Source organism: Tupaia chinensis, unplaced genomic scaffold, assembly GCF_000334495.1.
Source record: "Tupaia chinensis unplaced genomic scaffold, TupChi_1.0 Scaffold000683_1, whole genome shotgun sequence".
NCBI lineage: Eukaryota > Metazoa > Chordata > Mammalia > Scandentia > Tupaiidae > Tupaia > Tupaia belangeri.
Window position 1 is genome coordinate 75,751 of NW_006160206.1, and position 21,789 is coordinate 97,539.

At 39.5% G+C, this 21,789-nt stretch overlaps 1 protein-coding gene and 1 pseudogene across 1 annotated transcript in view; both read right to left on the bottom strand.

Moving 5' to 3' along the window:
- Positions 1 to 2,242, bottom strand: part of LOC106736196 (60S ribosomal protein L6 pseudogene) — a 14,311-nt pseudogene extending 12,069 nt beyond the window's left edge.
- Positions 1 to 21,789, bottom strand: part of LOC102490825 (phosphatidylinositide phosphatase SAC2) — a gene marked incomplete at its 3' end in the record, with an annotated part of 143,405 nt that overhangs the window by 75,418 nt on the left and 46,198 nt on the right. The window contains 1 exon segment of the mRNA XM_027776563.1: positions 15,331 to 15,411. Coding sequence (XP_027632364.1) covers positions 15,331 to 15,411 — 81 coding nt within the window.

Genomic DNA, 21,789 nt, shown 5'->3' on the forward strand with positions numbered 1-21,789 from the left:
GAGTTCCAGTTTTAAATGACATGAAAGTATATTTTATATTTTGAGTTTTAAAACAAGACAAATATGAAAGTATAGCATCACTATTTAGCAATTCCAGTATCTATCAGGCATTATTTTATAAATCAATTTTAGGAAGCCTCAAAGCAGGTTATTGCACTAATTTACATTACCTACCAGGAAAGGAAACACAATCAATTAAAGCTGCCACACTGAGACTGGGCTATACAATATAACAAAGAATCCATAGGTAATTAAATCTGGCAAGGTCTGATGGCATAAGATACTTTTTTCAACTTTAAACATATTATAATAGGGGGACAAAAGGGCAATTTTATAATTCTGGTTCCTCCAGGAAAAGAAAGACAAGGAAATGTGACTTCCCTAGCAAGATAAAAACTGATTAGGAAGTGATTATATTGGAAAATATGATCAGTAGAGCAAGCTAAAACAATAGTCCTGGAAAAGATCCAATTGCATGCCCTATACAAAGAAATGACTCACTTAAAAGGGGATGAGCAATTGTAGGATAAAGATTTAATTTAACTTTGAAAAAAAGAAAATGTTTTCTTTTGTATTAGTTCAAATTCTCCAGAGAAACAGAACAGAATATATACAAGGAGATTTATTACAGGGATTGCTCACATGATAACAGAAGCGAAGAAGACCCACTATCTGCAATCTGCAAGCTATTCAGTAGAGAATCACGAAAGCCAGTGTTGTAATTCAACCCGAGCTCAGAGAATTCAGTGGTTTAGGTCCCAGACCAGGTCGAAAGGCCTGGAAACCAGGAGCCCTCACGTCGAGAGAAGACAGATGACCAGCCTCCACCTTTTTTTTCTGTTCTGGCCCTCAGTAGATTGGATACCTACCTACAACAGAAGGGGGATTGTAACTCAGTTTACCAATTCAAATGCTAATCTCCTCTGAAAGTACCCTCACACTCATACCCAGAACTAATGTTTCACCAACTATCTGGGCATCCCTTCCCAGTCAAGTAGACAAAATTAACCATTACATCTTCCTACTTATGACCTCGCTTCTAGGGAGTACCACACACCACATATTCCATGCGTGGCTATCCATCCTACTGAAAATACACGTATTTAGAAAATATATGCATTTGACCCAACAATGCATGGCCGGCAATAATTTTTATTAATGTTAATTATACAAAAAATATATAAGTACATTACATTTTAAAAGTTTAAGCATTACAGAGGAAACTAAATTTTCCACTGACCATTCTTTCCTACCCTATGGAAACTCCTTACATCTAACCCAAACCCCACTTGGTTAGTTCTCTCCTATAAGGAGAATAGCAGAAATGGAGAGTAGCTGGAGGCCATTCTTAGCTTCAGTCCCTTTTTTTTTTTTTTTTGCTATAGGGCACATGCACTCACCAGACAGAAAGTGAGAAATTAACCCCCAGGGGGGATGGCCATGCCACAATCCCTTCTCCTCCATTATCCTCTCAGGATCTTGGGCATGTACGCACACATGCCTGGCGTGTTTTAAGCCACTGGGTCTGGGACGCAAACCACGGTTGACTACATGGGAGTCCAGCAACATAGCCATTACGCTAACTGCTGGTCCCACTTTAGTCCTTTTAACAGCTTACAAATGACTTGTTTGTAGCATATGACCATAGCTTATTTTATAGGTTTAATTTTCACTGCTCTTTTTAATACTTTCCAATTTATCTCTATATTTATATAGAGATGAAAGAAAAGTTGTTAGTGATTTCTCACCTGTCAGCCTCCTTCTGTAGACTATATTCCTGAGGACAGTTAACCTTCTCTGGGGTCTACTTCTCTTGAAAGATCCACAGAAAAGATGAGAAATGGTGAACTGAGAGCACCTGGTTGCCTTAACACTCATAGTCATGCAAATTATGAACTAAGGAGGCAGAACATGAGAATTTATAATGATGTCCACATCCCAGTAAATACCCAAAGGCAGAAATGGATACTATGCACTCCAAAGTCTTTAGTAACAGCATATTCAAATATAAGCCCTTAAATTATTGTGTGTGTGGGTAATTGTGTGTAGGGTTCTACATTACTTTTTTTTTTTTTTAGTTTGCCAGAGGGCACATGTGTTGGCTAGAGAGAAACAGAGAAAGGGAGATGGAGAAAGCACCCAGTGGGATATAGTCATGCCCTTCCCTTCTCCACTTCTCTACATTGTTGGGATTTGGGGCATGCACACACAAACACACACTCACCCAAGCAGCAGGTTCCATGACTCAAATTGTGCAGTTGGCATTGCGGGTATCCAGTTCCCTTAATCACCACAGGGCAGGCCCCAAATAATTAAATTCTAGAAAGACTTCTGAAGATTATGCCTTAAAGAGCCATTGGAGGACTGGCCCTGTAGCATAATAGTTAAGCACTGTATAGAGGAAGCCAGATCTCACATGGCTGACTGGAGTTCAAACTCAGCCCCCGGAGGCAATATGCTGGGTGCACAAATACAACTTAGATCCTGAAGGGATGGAGACTTGGAGGAAAAAGGATTGAGTTACGACCAGGCCCTGTTGGAGCTTGCTTTCTCTCTCACATGCATGTATGCTATCATAAATTATTATCATTATTATTTTTTGGAGAGGTTTTTGCTATAGGGCGCATGTGCTCGCCAGAGAGAAACAGAGAGACAGAAAGCGAGAAATCAGCCCCCAGGAGGGATGGCCACGCCACAATCCCTTCTCCTCCATTCTCCTCTCGGGATCTTGGGCACACACGCACATGCGCCCGGCGTGAGTTTTAAGCCACCGGGTCCGGGACGCGAACCGCGGTCGACTACATGGGAGTCCAGCGACATAGCCATTACACTAACTGCTGGCCCCATAAATTATTTTTTGTAAAAGCCACCAAGGAGTCTCTCCATTTGCATACATAGAGAATAGGAATGTGTCAGTAAAGAAGGGAAAAGAGAATTAGGAAAGGGAATTAAAGTTTGCTCACTTTTCCTTTCTTCTCTGTCAAGCTATCAATCTGAATAGGTATATGTTTTTCTGTCTTTTCAAAATGACAGTTTTATATAGTTAAAACATAAATGACAAACTAATTGCTCTTCATATATTTTGAAATCATGCTTAGGTATGTAAGAATTATAAATTGCTGTATCTTTCCAATGACTTGAATCTTTTGTTATTTTTGAAATGTTTATGTTTCCTGCTTTAAAGTCTATTTTGATATGAGTATGGCTACATCAATTTTCATTAGGCTAACTTTGTACAGTGTATCTTTTGTCTATCCTTTTACTTTCAACCTTTATATATTAATATATATGAACACACACACATCCCTAAGGTATTTATAACACCATAAAAGCAGCATATAGATGGATATTTTTTTCACAATGAAAATCTTCGGTTTTTAATTGGAGTTGTCAATCTTTTAAAAAATAAATAAAAAGATGCTGAAGAACTAGAAAGAAATTGTTTAATAAAAAGAAGTAAACTATTCCTGTGTAATGTAATTACTGATGTATTTAGGAATCAACTACCATATTACTCTTTGTCCCAGCTGTTTCATATGCAGCTTTTCTTGTCTTCTTTTAGATTAAGTTTTTTAATCATTACTATTCCTTTTCTCTTCTTCAGTAGCTTTTATTATTGTACTAGTGGTTATACTGCAGGAAATAACAACATGAACCCTAATATATAAAAGTCTAATGTAAATTAGTTCTTTTACCAGTTCCTGGACAATGAAATGCCCTTAGAATATCGACTTTTTTTTGTTTGTTTTTTTTTAAGAAGTGTTTGCCTTAGGGCATATGTGCTCCCTGGAGAGAAAGACAGTGAGAGGGAAAGTAGGAAATCATCCCCCAGGGAGTATTGCTATGCCACAATCCCTTCTCCTCCATTTTCCTCCCAGGATCTTGAGCATGCACACACACACACACACACACACACAGCCTGAGTTTCAAGGCACCAGGTCTGAGACTAGAACCACAGTGGGCCATGTGGAGTCAAGCACTGTGACCACTACATCATCTACTGGCCCCAACTTGTTTTAACAACTGTTATTACGGTTGTTGTAAACTTTAATTCTGTATTAAACTTAAATTCCATATGAAGCCAAATTCATTTAAATTAACAAGCTTATTTCCCCATTCCATTGATCTTTATTCCTTTCTACATCTTTATGCTCCTGTCATCATTTTTCCATTTTCCCATCTGGAATAATTTTTATTTTGCCTAAAACTCTCTTTAGTATTTCTTTTAGTTCAGACTCTGCTGGTGACTAATTCAGTTTTTGTTTGTCTCATATTGTCTTTATTATCCTTAATTTCTGAAGGTACGAAATTCTTGACAGGTACTTTAAAGATGTCACTCCTTTGTTTTCTTGCTTCTATTGTTTCTATCAAGGCTTACTACATCCTTTGAATATTTTTCACATCTTTTTAAAAAGTTTTAAAATTTTTATTGCCACAGAGCAGGTACACTTACAAAAGAGAGAGAGAGAGAGGGAGGGAGAGAGGGAGGGAGAAAAAGCACCCCCAGATGAAGCAGGGTCATGGTGCAATCCTTTTTCTTCCATTCCTCCTGCCATCAGGATTTCCGGCATGCATATGCACCTGGAATGTTTTTCAAGCCATGGTGGCTGGAAATTGTGCCATGGTTGGCTATGTGGGATCCGGCTCCCTTAATCACTATGCCATGGGGCTGGTTTCATGCCTTTTAAATTTAATGTGTATTTTTATATTTTCTGGCTTGAAAAACATGCTGGTTGCCTGTGTGTGACTGCCCAAAATCGCGAAAGGAGAATGGAGAAGGGATTTCAGCATGGCCATCCCCCCAGTGGGTGGCGGGGAGAGGGCTGACTTTTCACTTTCCCGCTCTCTCTAGTGGGCACATGCACCCTATGCAAAAATACATTAAAAATAAAAAGAATTTATAGCGTGTTTAATATAATTTTTTGCTTTATATTGGGACATCAGGAAAGTCATGACAAATTTTTGCATAGAAAAATATGTCATGATTTTCTTGATGATCTAATATTTGAAGTCACTCCTGGTTTTTCAAACTGCATTAAAATGTTTTTTTTCTCTCCTTATGGAACTAGAGCACTATATATCCCTGAATATATTTCAGGAAGCAGGATCTACCAATTAAATGAAGTATCAAGTAATTCCACGAACACACCAGCACTGGTTTTTTGTTTTAGTTTTTGTTTTATTCCAACATCAGGTACTAGTAGCTAAAAGGACATCACTTTGGGCTTCTACTGCACTCCTTGACTAAAGAGCTTGGGACCAGCGGGTGGCATGGTGGTTAAGGCACTGGACACTCCCACTTGGCTGACCACAGTTAAGTCCTGGACCTGGTGGCTTGCTTTCTCACCTTCTCTCTCTCTGTCTGTGTGTATCTCTCTGGTCAAATTAAAGATGAGTGAATGAATAAATAAAGTTAAATAAATAATTTTTTTTAAAAAGAGCTAATTAGTGATTTGTTCACTTTCTAAATACAGAAGCTGCTCAATGTTTTCTGACTAGCTGCTCTGTTGCTTACTAAAGTTTCGTAAGTCTGAGTTTATAGAAAACTGATAATGACTCATAGGGAGAGCATCTAGGGCAAGAGACATTTTTAATAGACTCTATTTCAAAAGTACCAAATAGGGCAATTAGAAGTACATTCAGCTTTGCCTGTGAAGCTTAGGACTAAAGTGAAATCCCTAATAAAGATCTGCCATAAAATGAGATAATGTATTATACTTTATAAAAATATAACTTTTGTAACTATAAAAAAAATAGAAAAGACTAACTAATAAAGCTTTTGGGAAAGATGATTTTCTATATAAAAATACATCATCCAGATAACTATAGTTTATCCCCCTTAAGTGCTAAGATTATTTTCTTCTATATTTACCGAAAACTATAAGGTATTGCATGTTTTCCTACCGATTAAACTCCAGCATACTAAAGATAATCAGGATTTTGATTCATGACATGGGTTTATCATCACAAAGACCAATTACTAATCTGAAAAATAGCTTAAGGATGCTTCAAGATTGGGGTGACTGGTTCCTACCCAGTGAGACCCAAGACCACAGACTAGAACAAACCTGATAGCCAAGTCAACAAAATAACTTTATTTTCTACTCTTGATGGCTGTTTACCAAGTGTGAGAACTTACATTTATTAAGAATTTCCTTCCTTGGGGCCAGCTATGTGGTATGGTGGATAAGGCAGCTGGATCCCACATGGCTGATCACATAGTTCAAGTCCTAGCCCCTGTGGCTTGAGAAACAAGCTGGGTATGTGTGTGTGTATGCCCAAAATCCTGAGAGAAGAATGGAGAAGGGACTATGGCATGGCCATTTCCTCTGGGGGTATTTTCTCACTTTCTCTTTCTCTCTCTCTCCCTGGTGAACATATGTTCCCTATAACAAAAATATATCTTTTAAAAAAACATTCCGTCCTTAAACACAATTATACCTGATAATTTTTTTTAAGAAAGATTTTTGCTATAGGGTGTATGCACTTACTGGAGAGACAGAGAGACAGAAAGCAAACTTGTTCATTGGAGACAGAAAGGGAGCAATCACCCCCAGGGAGGATGGTCATGCAGCGATCCCTTCTCCTCCAGTCTCCTCTCAGGATCCTGGGCAGTGATTTCTTGCTTTCTGTCTCTGTCCTTCTGGCAAGTGCATGCACCCTATAGCAAAAACCTCTCCAAAGAGAGAGAGAGAGAGAGAGAGAGATTAATTATGTGGATTTGAACTAGTGAAATAGAATTGTTTTACTTTAGAATAAAACATTACTGATTTTCTTTGATTCTATGATTTCCATATTTAAGGATTTTTGTCTTCTTTTGAATTGTTGATAGGTTCATCTACATATTGTTTGAACTGAATCCTAACCTTTTTCCTGGCTTTAAGTCTTAAGCAAATTCCTCTTAACACTTTTTTATTCTGATCTATTAAAACTAAAACTTAGTTTAAATTAAAAAATACATTAAAACACCTATTAATACCTATTTAATGACTGCAGTAAGCTATGTAGCCCCAGCAAGGTGCTACTTCATAGTATGTTCACTTTACCTTACTGAGGTTTACGCCTGAAGTCAGACATGTGTTCTTAAATATGTATGTATCACCTGTGCTTGACATTGAAAGTCTTTAAATTAAGATCATTAGTGAATCAATAAAATATGAAAAAAAAATGGCATGGAAAACAACTGTATATACCAGAGACAGTGGAGAATGGGGAGAGTTGGCAGAGGGTGAGAGGTAGGAAATCAAGGTGGGGGGGGAAGGCAAAATATAAAAGAAGGAAGAAACAGAAAATTATTTGTTGATAACATGTATGGTAATATCCTTGATTGAGCCAATATACAATGTATACTGTATGGAAAATCTCATTTTGTGTACTGTATTGATGTATAGTGAATGACTGTAAATAAATAAATAAAATAGTTGTGTGTGTGTATTTATATATATATTTATATGTATATGTATATTTATATAATACATATATAAAATATTTATATTTATATAATAATATATAATAAGTAGGCTGAGAATTTCATAGAGCCCTGTCAACCTTCTTGTTTCTAACAAATGCCCATCAGGATCAGGGTTTTCCAATGGCTTTTTAGGAAAGTACTAAAACAATAGTAGTAACATTCAAGTTACTCACTGCTGAAATATATAAAATATTTCATGTCTTTAGTGCCACAGCAAAAATGTCTCCTTAGAGAACAGAAAACTAAAATCGTTTTAATATGATATGCACGTTGCATTTTACCATCTTAATATAACTGAGTCATCTCTACTTCAAAAATGGAGGAACAGCAGATAGCAAGTATCATTTTAAAGAATGAGATCTACTTGAGTGAATTTTGTCTGATTGTTCAGTACTACAAGTAGTAATCCACTTACTGACTAAACAAAGAGCCTCTATTGTCAATTAAATCAAGATTCCTGACAATTTTGTCTTCAAACTATTTCTGAATATTTTGTGGGATACATACCTTCACTAATGAATCATTTTGCTATTTATATTTAAATGCTTTGTACCCTAATTGAGTTTATCTTCTTCTTACTCTTCAAAGTGCACTATAACTTAATAAGCTTTTGTGATCCACTTAAAATCTCCAGCCTAAAGCAATCTTTTCACGGATGTCTGTGTGAAGACGTGCTTATACCCTGGACATGACATCTAAATCATATGGGCCTTTTGCATAGTTGCTTACTAAGCCAAGAACCCTCTCTCTTATTACCTTGTCAGCCATCACCCCTCCACACACTCCTGGCCCTATGCATATGAGTATATCCCACAGACTCAATTTTAGGCTTCAACTCATACACCCATCCATCCATCAACTCATGGCGTCAGAGATGCTTTCCATGTAGGAACCCCAGCACCACCCGACTGGGCCCTTCTGTCACATGTCCACAGCACCCCAAGTCTGTAATGATAAAACCATGTGACTGGGTAATTAACATCTATAACTGAGATTCAAACCTACACTCCCGGAAGTTTCCATTTTTGTTCACCCTACAGTCCCAGCAGGTCCTCACATACAGTTGGCACTCCATAAATACTTGTTAAATCAGTAAGTACTTGCTGGATTTTTTAATAGCCCCTGTTGTTGACCAGCACACAGGGACATGGTCCCATCTCATTTCCTTGGAGCTTATCCTTCAGAAAGGGGAGAGCCAAAAGTAAAAAAGAAGAAAATGGCCCAGTCATAGTAGCACACACTAGACACTGCTGCTTGGCAAGTTGAGGCCACATGACAGGCTGGGGTTCTGTTACCAGCACATGACACCATAGCTGGGTTTATGTGAGTTTTAGTAAATCTTCACAACTATATCTAAGACATAATTCTGTCTTTGTCTTAAATTTAGCAACTGAAGCTTAGATGAAGTACCCCAACCCATGGCAATTTTGTGAGCTTTCAGATTTAATCTACCTCCAGGGAGGGTGCTTAGTTAATAATATTGGTAGAAGGGCCTGTCTCACAGTGAATTAAAAGGTAAGAAACAGGAAACAGCAATATTAAATGAGAGGAAACTCTCTTTGACATGCCTGGTAATAAACATTTCAGTGGACACTAGAATTATTTATTTATTCACATTTTAAACTCCTAACCCCCTATACCTCAGAATTTGACTGTATTTTGAGACAGGGTCATTAAAGAGGTAATCAAATTAGGTTAATTAGGGTGGCTATCATCCAATATGATTGGTGTCATTGGAAAACAAGGAAATTCAGACACACGGAAGACCAAGTGAAAACACAGTGGGAACATGGCCACCTACAAGGCAAGGAGAGGCCTCAGAAGAACCCAACCCTTCCAGCACCTTGATCTTGGTCTTCTGGCCTCCAGAATTGTGACAAAATAAAACTCTGTTGTTTAAGCCCTCCAGCCTGTGGTATTTGCTATGGCAGCCCCAGCAAACTCACACAGCTCCTAAATCACAAGAGCCTGCTACATTCCACGGAGCTCAGAGTTCAGTGACAGTCAGGAAAAGCGGCATGACTCACCCACGCCGTTTTAAGACTGGCAATGACATCTGTTCAAATACATTTATGCTCCCATCTCGCTAGGCAAGAACAAAAATTTGTGCATTAATATGTAGAGAATAAGTAGGAGGGAAACAGGAGTGAGGAGCAGTTTAAGTACAGACATTTTATTCTTTCCATCCTCTACCCGCATAGGTAAAATGTTCTTATGAAAAAATGCCCCCAGAGTGATTAGCTTAGTTTTCATACACACCAGGAGCACATCTGCTGGTCAATCTCACCTGGAGCACAAGCTTTAATGGGGCACAGGAATGAAGCATCCCCAAAATTAGAGGATAAAAGGGAAGACAAGAAGAGGAAGACAGATGCTCAAAGGGCAAGGAACTAGGGGTGAAAGGGTTGAGAGGGAAGGAAGAGCAGCTGGGAACCCATAAAATATTTCGCTTGGGGCCAGCAGGCAGCATAATGGTTAAGGCACTGGACTCCCATGTGGTTGACCACAGTTCGAGTCCTGGACCCAGTGGGTTGAAACACACTGGGCACGTGTGTGCGAGGGCTCAAAATCCCAATAGAGAATGGAGGAGAAGGGATTGTAGCATGGTCATTCCCCCTGGGAGCGAAGTATTTCTTGCTTTCTGTCTGTTTCTCTCCGCAGCAAAAATCTCTCAAAAAAAAAGAAAGAAAGAAAATCATGCCAAGCATGTATGCATGCATGCCCAAAACTGTAGGAACAGAATGGAGGAAAAGGGATTGTGGCATGGCCAACTCTCCTGGGGGGAGGGGGTGATGTCTCCTTTTCCTTTTCTCTATCTCTCTGTCTCTCTCCAGCGAGTGCACACACCCTATGGCAAAAACCTTAAAAAAAAAATCCCCTTTGCCTCCTCCCCCACTCCCTTTCTTAAGAGCCACACATTTTTTTCCCCCTCCAAGTTTGCTATAGAGCATGTGTGCTCACTGGGGAGAGAGAAATCACCTCCCCACCCCCTGCCAGGGGAGATGGCCATGCAGCAGTCTCTTCTCCTCTTGGAATTTTGGGTACACAAACACATCCTGAATGATTTTCTTTCTTTTTTGTTCAATTAATTACTTCTTTTTCTTTTTTTTTTTTTTTTTGAGAGATTTTCGCTATAGGGCGCGTGCGCTTGCCAGACAGACAGAGAGAGACTTAGAGACAGAAAGAGAGAAATCACCCCCCAGGGGAGATGGTCAAGCCGCAATCCCTTCTCCTCCATTCTCCTCTTGGGATCTTGGGTATGCACGCACACGCGCCGGGCGGGAGTTTTAAGCCACTGGGTCCGGGACACGAACCGCTGTCAACTACGTGGGAGTCCAGCTACCTAGCCATTACACTAACTGCTGGTTCCCCAATTAATTACTTCTTTAATTTTATTTATTTATTCATTCATTCTTAATTTGAGCAGAGAAAGACACAGAGAGTGATAGAGAGAGAGAGGGAAACTGAGAAAGCAAGCCACCAGGTTCGGGACTCAAACCATGACCTGCCACGTGGGAGTGTCCAGCACCTTAGCCACCATGCCTCCTGAATGATTTTCAAGCTTCCAGGTTCAGGAGTCAAACTACACATTCAGGGATCCAGTGGGCTTAATCTCCACAACACCTGTTGGCCCAATAGCCACACCTTTTAAGTGATGTGACAAGAAATTAAAAAAAAATAAATAAATAAGGCTCAAAGATTACGATAGTGAAAAATTAAGAGACTTTCCCTGACCTTCTTTTCTTGTTTATGCTTGCTTCCTCCAATTCATTCTATTCCTACCCTGTTCCTCTCCTAAGGATCTGATATCACAGGTACCCCAATCCTATGAGCTGCCTATTCTGGGACCAAAGAGAGGCAAATGAGGAGAGAAGAGGGAAGCATGCCAGATGACCACACCTTCAACTGTCCATCTACCATCACTGTATCACAAATTTCCAACCTTTAACTTAAAGGAGACAACTTTTGGATTGTCTGCCAAGTCTAAGCCATCCTGACTCTGCCTCTGCCTCTCTCACCTAGGGGAGTGGACCTTGGATAGATGTGTGAACTATGTGAACTATGTTTCTTTTCTAGGATTCTGAACTAGATTCACTATTCGATTCTTTTTGATTGGTGTCTACTCCCCAATGATTACTGAGGACATCATATGTTGGTTTGAGGGCTAAGACTACTTTAAGAGCTGAAATTTTGTCCTACATACATATAGAGAAAGGCAAAAAATAAACATGGGGCCAGGAGGTAGCATGGTTAATAAGGTGGCTGTATTCCATATGGCCAACTGTATGGTTTGAGTCTAAAAATACACCAGGCACATGTACATGTTGCCCACCCCAGGAGGAAAATGAAGGAGAAGAGACTGTGGCATGGTCATTCGCCCTGGAGGTACTTTCTCATTTTCATTCTCTCTATAGCAAATATGAGAAAGAGAGAAAGTTTTAGTCCCTTGGGTTCCTTATAAGTATTTATTTATTTTTGCATAAGCTTTTACATTTACAATCAAAAGAGCCTTGATAAAATAGTGACTTATAATTTACTAAGCACCCTCAGGTATATTACCTCATTTGGGACTTAGAATACCCTATGGTAATAAAGAGGCCAGTTACTTCCATTGTTTTACAGCTTAAGAATTAGTAGGGACTAAATGGTGATACAGTGGTAAAACATGATACTCTGTGAGGATGACCCACATGGGAAGGTTCTGGGTTCGTGTCCAAAAGCCACACTGAATATGCCAGGCATGCTCATTCCCATAATCTGCGGATAGCTGAGGCTGGGGTGATGATGGCATCAAGACTCTGATGGGGATGCTACCTCTTTCTCACATTCAAAGAGGAAATAAACTTAAAAAATGAAGACATATAGGCCCTTGCACATTGGCAGTCAGTCACTATCTTGAAAGGACTTCAGGCTATCTAGGAGAGAGAGAAGAACCCAAGAAGAGGCCTTACAAAGACACATGAAGAGAGGCCACAGGAAGAAAACTCAGGTGACCAAAGCAAACTCTCAGGTAGGTGCTGCTGCACGATGGCACAGCCCATGGAAGAGAAGAGCAGAACACTCCCTAAAACTGTGAAATATAACACACTACTGCCGTGTTAGGACACTGACTTTTGGAATGGCTTGTGACACAACAGATAAGTGAACCAGATGTTAGGTAACTTCTCTATCTCAAAGCTAATAAACAAAGCTTGAATCTGGGGCTCCTGACTGATTTCAGTGATTTATTCACTGCTCCAAGATATGACTGAAATTGAAGAAAAATAACTTAAAAGTTTCATACATGTCATTTAAATACCAGAAAATGAATTTTAGCTTAGAACATCCAGCTGTGAAATTATCCTGTCAGCATGTAAATGAATGAAAAATATATGTATGTAAATGTGGACAGGTAGGAGAGTACTATTAAAATACTTAGCATGATTACACAATGACTAAATGCTTTTCTCCTTTGGAGTGAAAAATTTTTTAAAAAATCTACCAAAGATAGCATATACAATGATGTTCATAGCAATATTATTTATAACAAAAAAAAAAAAAAAAGGAAACTCAATGACAGGAAAAAGAACAACCCATGTATATTTATACAATAGTAAAAATAAGTAACTATAGCCTCACACAAGGGTAAATCTCAAAAATATAACTAATAAAGAGAAATGAAAAAAACACAAACAGCTTAATACCACTTATATAAAATCCTCAAAATACAAACCTTAGTAATATATTGTTTAGGAATACATATGTAATACAGGCAATAATAAAAATCAAGGGAGGGGCCAGCAAGTAGAATGGTAGTTAGGGTGCTAGACTCCCAAATACCTACCTGTGATTCAAGTCCCAGACCTGGTGGCTTGCTTTCTCACTTTCTCTCTCACTCTCTTTCTAGTGAGCACACATGCCCTATAGCAAAATTCTAAGATAATAATAAATAAAATTAAATCAATAATAATTCTTTTAAAATTCAAGGGAATGCTAAGTATAAAGTTCAAAATAGTAAGTTCCCTTAAAGGGAAGGAAACAGGTTACACAAAAAAATGTTAGAGAAGGCTCCAATGATATTAGTCATGTTTTGTTTTCTACCTATACCACATGTCTGTAATAAAAAAGCTTTTGTATTTATAAAATATTTATAAAATATTTCATCATAAAACCACATTTTGAAAAATAACCAAAGAGAGCCAGTAAATGGCATGGAGGTTAAGGCACCTTGATCCCACATGGCTGACAGCACGGCTCAAGTTCCAGACCCAGTGACTTGAAAATCACACTGGGCGTGAGTGCATGCATGCCCAAAGTCCCCAGAGGAGAATGCAGAAGAGACTACAGCATACCTATGCCCCCTAAGGGACAACTTCTCATTCTCTCTCTCTCTCACTCTTTCTCTCTCTCTTATCTCTCTCCAGCAAGCACACATGCCAGATAGTAAACTTAAAAAAAAAAAAAAATCAACAAAGGAAAATTAGATTGTCTCTGACAACTGTGCTTTCTAATACACAAAAATCAACCTAGCTCCCAAAAACTCAATGTTACTTTGAAGGAATAAGAAAGAGCATGCTACAGAGATAAGAATACTCCCAATTACATGGCAATAATGGCAAAGCCTCCTATAGTTCATAAATCATAATAAAAATGATACTGAGGGGAAAATAGGTATTCAAATACAGTACTTAAAATACTTCACTTAATTCTTTTCAGTTAGTTTTTTGGGCCCCACCTGTAAAATACTTGTTATATTTTCCCACCAACAAAATTATCTCTGAACCCAGAACAGAGATGCCTGTCCTTCTCTGCAGGGGCCTGGTAAATTAACCTAGACTTTCCATCAGTTTGCCTGCTCTGAACAGAGGTGCCTGAAAGTACTACACCAGCATATAAAAGACCTGTACTCTTCCCTGGACAGAATTAGTCAGTCACAAATGGACAACTGACCAAGAGCCAACCAGTCATGGTCTGCCACCTGCCTACCTCTTCAGTTTTATCCCTTCTATTCTCTCCTTTGAAATTAATGCACTTACTACTACATCTTTCCTGCACAGTACCTACTACTAGTACCAAATAATTATATGTTTACTTCAGTGATTACTCACAGATGTCTGTCCTTCCTCCTGAACTATAAATGCATTCGTTTTTGTTCACTATTGTATTCTACCAACTAGCATGATTTCTGACACACAGGAGGCATTCAATTAGTATTTATTTTTAGTAAAAAGAAGAAAAAATTGCAATATTATGCATTTTCTTTAAAGCTTTTTTTTTGGAGAGGTTTTTGCTACAGGGTATGTACACTCGCCAGAAAGACAGAGAGAGATAGAGAAACAGAAAGCGAGAAATCACCCCGCAGGGGGATGGCCACACCACAATCCCTTTTCCTCCATTCTCCTCTCGGGATCTTGGGCATACACGCACATGCGCCTAGCGGGTGTTTAAGCCACTGGGCCCAGGACTCAAACCACTGTTGACTACATGGGAGTCCAGCAACATAGCCATTATGGCAACGGCTGATCCCTAAAGCTTCATTTTTAGTTTATAAAACACATATAAAAATATGATAAGGCCAGCAGGTCGCATGGTGGTTAAGGACGCTGAACTCCCACATGGTCAGCCATGGTTCGAGTCCCAGATCCAGCAGCTTGCTTTATTACTCCCTCTCCCCATCTCTTGCTCTGTCCTCTCTGGTCAAATTAAAATAAATAAATATATATTTTTTAAAATATAATAAAAAAATAATTTTGAGCAGACTCAAAATTAAGAAAAAAGGAATCAAAGCCATAAAAGAATCTACATGTATCCTGAAAGAAGAAAACATCACACAATGGCACATTAAATTTGACAAGTTTAAAGAATTTATAGAAACTTACCTGAATGAAGTTGAATTTTCCCAATAACACCTTCTACCAAGCCCAAACAAATGGGATTCCAGGCAAGAAGAAGATCAGTAGCTAAAATAAAGTGAGAAGTAGACATGAGAAAACAAAGACCAAAAAGTACTGAAATAGTATATGTAAAGGTGTATTTTAAAATGATTAATGCGCTCCCTGCTCTTCCCTCCCCTCCCTGCCAAAAGCAGTTATGAACATCTGAAACTGAGCACATTATCATAAAACAATTTGTGATAAAACATTAAATTACAGGCCTCAGTAAGACTTATTCAGATGCAGGGAGAGAACTGATGTTGAGAGTCCCTGTTCAGGTAGGAAGCAGTACCCTGGCGCCCTGCAGTGGAGAAACAAGGCTGGTACACTCCGAGAAGGCCAATAGGGGGAACTGCTGCAGACCTGTGGCAGTCAGCCCCTGCTCCAAAGACAAGGCCTGAGAAATCACATCGGAGCTGTCGCTTTCTCTATAATACCCGGGGAAATATCTTCCCAAAGATGTTTCCACCAAGCAAAGAAATCCAGAAAGCACTCTTTTATATAACTTTTGGGCCAAAACCATCAGGAATTGCTTCCGTTTACTGAGTGCCTACTCTGAGCCACAGAAAAATGATGGAGTGATTGTTTTCTCACTTCCTACATGTGAAATGAGATAGCACAAAACTGGTATCCTCCTAGAAGTGCAGAAGAAAAGCAAATTCATTACAAATAGTAAATACCTAAGGACAACAGGTCTTAGTTCTCTTGCAGAACCCAGGTTGCAAGACTGTTATATATATGATGATAAATGTAACATTAGTGCTAGCTCAACAGCTGTAAAGGATTAACAAGAATGAAAACAATATTTCTCTTGGAAGAATATTAAATTTACATTTTAATTGTTTCCATTCTATTTTAGTGAAACATACTCAATATGTAACTCACAGAATAATTACACACTTAATAGTTTTGTCTCAAAATTCACTTGAATTTTTTTTTTTTTGAGAGGTTTTGGCTATAGGGCATGTGCGCTTGCCAGAGAGACAGAAAGTGAGAAATCATCTCCCAGACATGAAAGTGAGAAATCACCTCCCAGAGAGGATGGCCACACCGCAATCCCTTCTCCTCTTGGGATCTTGGGCACACACACACATGTGCCTGGTGTGAGTTTAAGCCACCGGGTTCGGGAGTCAAACCGTGGTCAACTACATGGGAGTCCAGCAACATAGCCATTATGCCAACTGCTGGTGCCAAAATTCACTCGAATTTTGACTGTGGTATCTTGAACGTCTGTTATGGTATATTTGATGGGAGGTAAAAAAATTTGATGGGAGGGAAAAAAATTTCCTTTTTTTTTTTTTTTTTTTTTTTTTTTAAAGAATTAAAGTAAAATAAGAAATTTATTTTTGGGGCCCAGCAGGTAGTGTAGTGGTTAAGGTGCTGGACTCCCACATGCTGAGTCCCAGACCTGGTGGCTTAAAACTCAGGCTAGGCACGTGTGCACGTGTACCCCAAATCCCAAGACGAGAATAAAGGAGTAAGGATTATGGCATGGCCATTCCCCGGGGCAATTTCTCACTTTCTCTATTTCTCTGTCTCTCCAGCACACCCTAGAGCAAAAATTTCTCCAAAAAAAAAGAAAAAAAAAAGAGAGAGAGAGAGAGAGAAAGAAAGAAATCTATTAAAAAAATGATTCTATATATATTATTATTTATAAACTTGACAATTCTATGAATTAGGTATCAGGAGTCTATTTTACAGATAAGCTAATGGATGCTTAGAAAGTAACATGACCGAGCCAGATTCTGGTGGCCGACTGCTCAGTTCGAGCCCCCGAGTTGACCTGGTGACTTGAAAAACACACCAGGCATGTGTGTGCATACACAAAATCCTGAGAGGAGGGAGAAGTGGAAGAGAAGAGGTTGTAGCAAAACCATCACCCATGGAGGGAGTGCTTTCTCACTTTGCTTCCTACCTCCTTACCCTTATGAACACACATGCCCTTGGGGAAAAACTAAGGAAAAAAAAAGTGGTACCAGCAGATGGTGTAATGATTATGTCACTGGACTCCTACATAGTCAACTGCAGTTTGAGTCCTAGACCCGGAGACTTAAAACTCACACTGTGTGTGTGTGTGTGTGTGTGTGTGTATGTGTGTGCATGTGCGCCCAAGAGGAGAATGGAGGAGAAGAGATTATGGCAAGAACATCCCCCCGAGGGGGTGATTTTTTGCTTTCTGTCTTTCTTTCTCTTTTAGTCTCTCTGAGGAGCGCACATGCTCTATAGAAAAAATTAAGAAAAACAAAATTAAGGAAAAAAAGTAACATGGCCGAGTCACACAATAGATCAAGGCTGCAATCAAAAGCCAGGCCTAGCCTGATTCATGGCCTAAGCTCTAATCCATCCCGCTTCCATGCCTCCTATATGGAACTAATCAGTAAGGCAATAATTTTTAAATAACATGATTATAATAAAAGTAATACTATTGAATCGTCGGAAAAATTGTGATGCTTTTTGCATAGAAAAATACAGAAAAATATGTCATGACTTTTCTAATGACCCAATGTAAAGTTGGGGAAAAATTTTCACCCCATCCTACCACCCAAAGATAACTTATTATTTTACTACATTTCTGGTCATGTATTTGCATGCATACCAAATTGCAGTACTGTATATACAGCACTACATATTATTTTCTTACATTTCACGAGTATTTTCTCATGTCTTTAAATATTCTTCAAAATTATAATTTCATGATAGCCTAATTTTCCACTTACAGAAGTACTTCCTTACTCTTGATCATTTAAATGATTTCTAGGCTGGCTGTTTGGCACAGCGGTGATGTACCACTCAGGAGAAGCTGGATCCTACATGACAATCAGGGTCCAGTCCCCAGCTGGCCTGAATCATACCAGTCATGCACACAGTGCCCAAGATCCAACTGACTGGAAGAACAAAATGTTGGTGTGAACAGTCCCACTGAAGGGCCACCTCCTTTTTTTTCTTCGAGTTTTTCTAGAGGGCATGTGCATTCACCAGAAAGCAAGAAAAAGAAGGAAAATGAGAAAGCAACCCCCATGGAGATGGTCACATAGCAATCCCCTTCATTTCTCCACCCTTTCGAGATTTGGGGGATGTATGCAGACACACTCAGTGTGTTTTTCAAGCTGCCAGGTCTGGGAATAGAACCGCAAAGTCAGCTATGTGAGATCTGGATGTCTTTACCAATCATCATGTCATGGGCTGGCCCTCATTCATTCATTCATTTGCCAGAAGGCATGTGCACTAGCCAGAGAAAAAGAGAGAGAAAGAGAGAAAGAAAGCACCCCTGTGGGAGTGCAATCACACCACAACCTTTCCTCCATTTCTCCATCTAGTCAGGTTTGGGGACACATACACACATGCACCTAGTATGTTTTTTTAAGCAGCTAGGGCCAGGATACATGTCCATGTAGGATCCAGCTTCAGATGCATTGCACTTAGTCACGGCACTCTAGGGCTGGCCTCTCTCTCATATGTGTGCTCTATCACGAATAAAAAATGTTTAGGGCCAACCAGGTGGAGTGGTGACTGGATCCCACATGGAAGAATTAAAGTAAAATAAGAAATTTATTTTTGGGGCCCAGCAGGTAGTGTAGTGGTTAAGGTGCTGGACTCCCACATGCTGAGTCCCAGACCTGGTGGCTTAAAACTCAGGCTAGGCACGTGTGCATGTGTACCCCAAATCCCAAGACGAGAATAAAGGAGTAAGGATTATGGCATGGCCATTCCCCGGGGCAATTTCTCACTTTCTCTATTTCTCTGTCTCTCCAGCACACCCTAGAGCAAAAATTTCTCCAAAAAAAAAGAAAAAAAAAAGAGAGAGAGAGAGAGAGAAAGAAAGAAATCTATTAAAAAAATGATTCTATATATATTATTATTTATAAACTTGACAATTCTACGAATTAGGTATCAGGAGTCTATTTTACAGATAAGCTAATGGATGCTTAGAAAGTAACATGACTGAGCCAGATTCTGGTGGCCGACTGCTCAGTTCGAGCCCCCGAGTTGACCTGGTGACTTGAAAAACACACCAGGCATGTGTGTGCATACACAAAATCCTGAGAGGAGGGAGAAGTGGAAGAGAAGAGGTTGTAGCAAAACCATCACCCATGGAGGGAGTGCTTTCTCACTTTGCTTCCTACCTCCTTACCCTTATGAACACACATGCCCTTGGGGAAAAACTAAGGAAAAAAAAAGTGGTACCAGCAGATGGTGTAATGATTATGTCACTGGACTCCTACATAGTCAACTGCAGTTTGAGTCCTAGACCCGGAGACTTAAAACTCACACTGTGTGTGTGTGTGTGTGTGTGTGTGTATGTGTGTGCATGTGCGCCCAAGAGGAGAATGGAGGAGAAGAGATTATGGCAAGAACATCCCCCCGAGGGGGTGATTTTTTGCTTTCTGTCTTTCTTTCTCTTTTAGTCTCTCTGAGGAGCGCACATGCTCTATAGAAAAAATTAAGAAAAACAAAATTAAGGAAAAAAAGTAACATGGCCGAGTCACACAATAGATCAAGGCTGCAATCAAAAGCCAGGCCTAGCCTGATTCATGGCCTAAGCTCTAATCCATCCCGCTTCCATGCCTCCTATATGGAACTAATCAGTAAGGCAATAATTTTTAAATAACATGATTATAATAAAAGTAATACTATTGAATCGTCGGAAAAATTGTGATGCTTTTTGCATAGAAAAATACAGAAAAATATGTCATGACTTTTCTAATGACCCAATGTAAAGTTGGGGAAAAATTATCACCCCATCCTACCACCCAAAGATAACTTATTATTTTACTACATTTCTGGTCATGTATTTGCATGCATACCAAATTGCAGTACTGTATATACAGCACTACATATTATTTTCTTACATTTCACGAGTATTTTCTCATGTCTTTAAATATTCTTCAAAATTATAATTTCATGATAGCCTAATTTTCCACTTACAGAAGTACTTCCTTACTCTTGATCATTTAAATGATTTCTAGGCTGGCTGTTTGGCACAGCGGTGATGTACCACTCAGGAGAAGCTGGATCCTACATGACAATCAGGGTCCAGTCCCCAGCTGGCCTGAATCATACCAGTCATGCACACAGTGCCCAAGATCCAACTGACTGGAAGAACAAAATGTTGGTGTCAACAGTCCCGCTGAAGGGCCACCTCCTTTTTTTCTTCGAGTTTTTCTAGAGGGCATGTGCATTCACCAGAAAGCAAGAAAAAGAAGGAAAATGAGAAAGCAACCCCCATGGAGATGGTCACATAGCAATCCCCTTCATTTCTCCACCCTTTCGAGATTTGGGGGATGTATGCAGACACACTCAGTGTGTTTTTCAAGCTGCCAGGTCTGGGAATAGAACCGCAAAGTCAGCTATGTGAGATCTGGATGTCTTTACCAATCATCATGTCATGGGCTGGCCCTCATTCATTCATTCATTTGCCAGAAGGCATGTGCACTAGCCAGAGAAAAAGAGAGAGAAAGAGAGAGAGAAAGCACCCCTGTGGGAGTGCAGTCACACCACAACCCTTCCTCCATTTCTCCATCTAGTCAGGTTTGGGGACACATACACACATGCACCTAGTATGTTTTTTTAAGCAGCTAGGGCCAGGATACATGTCCATGTAGGATCCAGCTTCAGATGCATTGCACTTAGTCACGGCACTCTAGGGCTGGCCTCTCTCTCATATGTGTGCTCTATCACGAATAAAAAATGTTTAGGGCCAACCAGGTGGAGTGGTGACTGGATCCCACATGGTCAACTGTGTAGTTTGAGTCCCAGACACAGTGGCCTGGAAAACACTAATCAGTAAGGCAATAATTTTTATTGCAAACTAGGCAGGTGTGCATGTGTGCCTAAAAATCCCAAGAGGAGAGGAGAGGAGAAGGGACTGTGTGGCATGATCACTCCTCACCCCCAGGAGGTGCTTTCTCACCCTTTTTCTCTCTCTCTGGAGAACATATGCACCCCTATAGCTAGCTAGCTAGCTTGCTAAATAATAAATAGCTAGCTAAATAAATAAATAGAGTGAAGTTAAATATCTTTTGAAAGGTATAAAAATGGTTTCCAGTTTTTTCCCTATTAAAAAAAACTACTATGATTAGGTAGACTCAGTGGCACAGTGATATGCTGCTCAAGTGATATTGGGTCCACATGGAAGATTGCAGGTTTGGGCCTGGTAGCTCTGTACATGCCAGGCACATGCTCCTGTGATCCTAGCTGACTAAGAAGACTAGTGAGGGAGTCACTGTGTAACTGTGTGACAATTCCCCTGTCAGGATGCTTATCCCTCTTTCTTTCTCAAATTCAAAGGAAATAAATATGATAAATAATAAATATTATATAAATGTTTTCTTTTCTTCCCTAATTAATAGCCTTAGGACAGATTCCTAGGAATGAAATTCATAGGTCAAAACATTCAAAATTCAG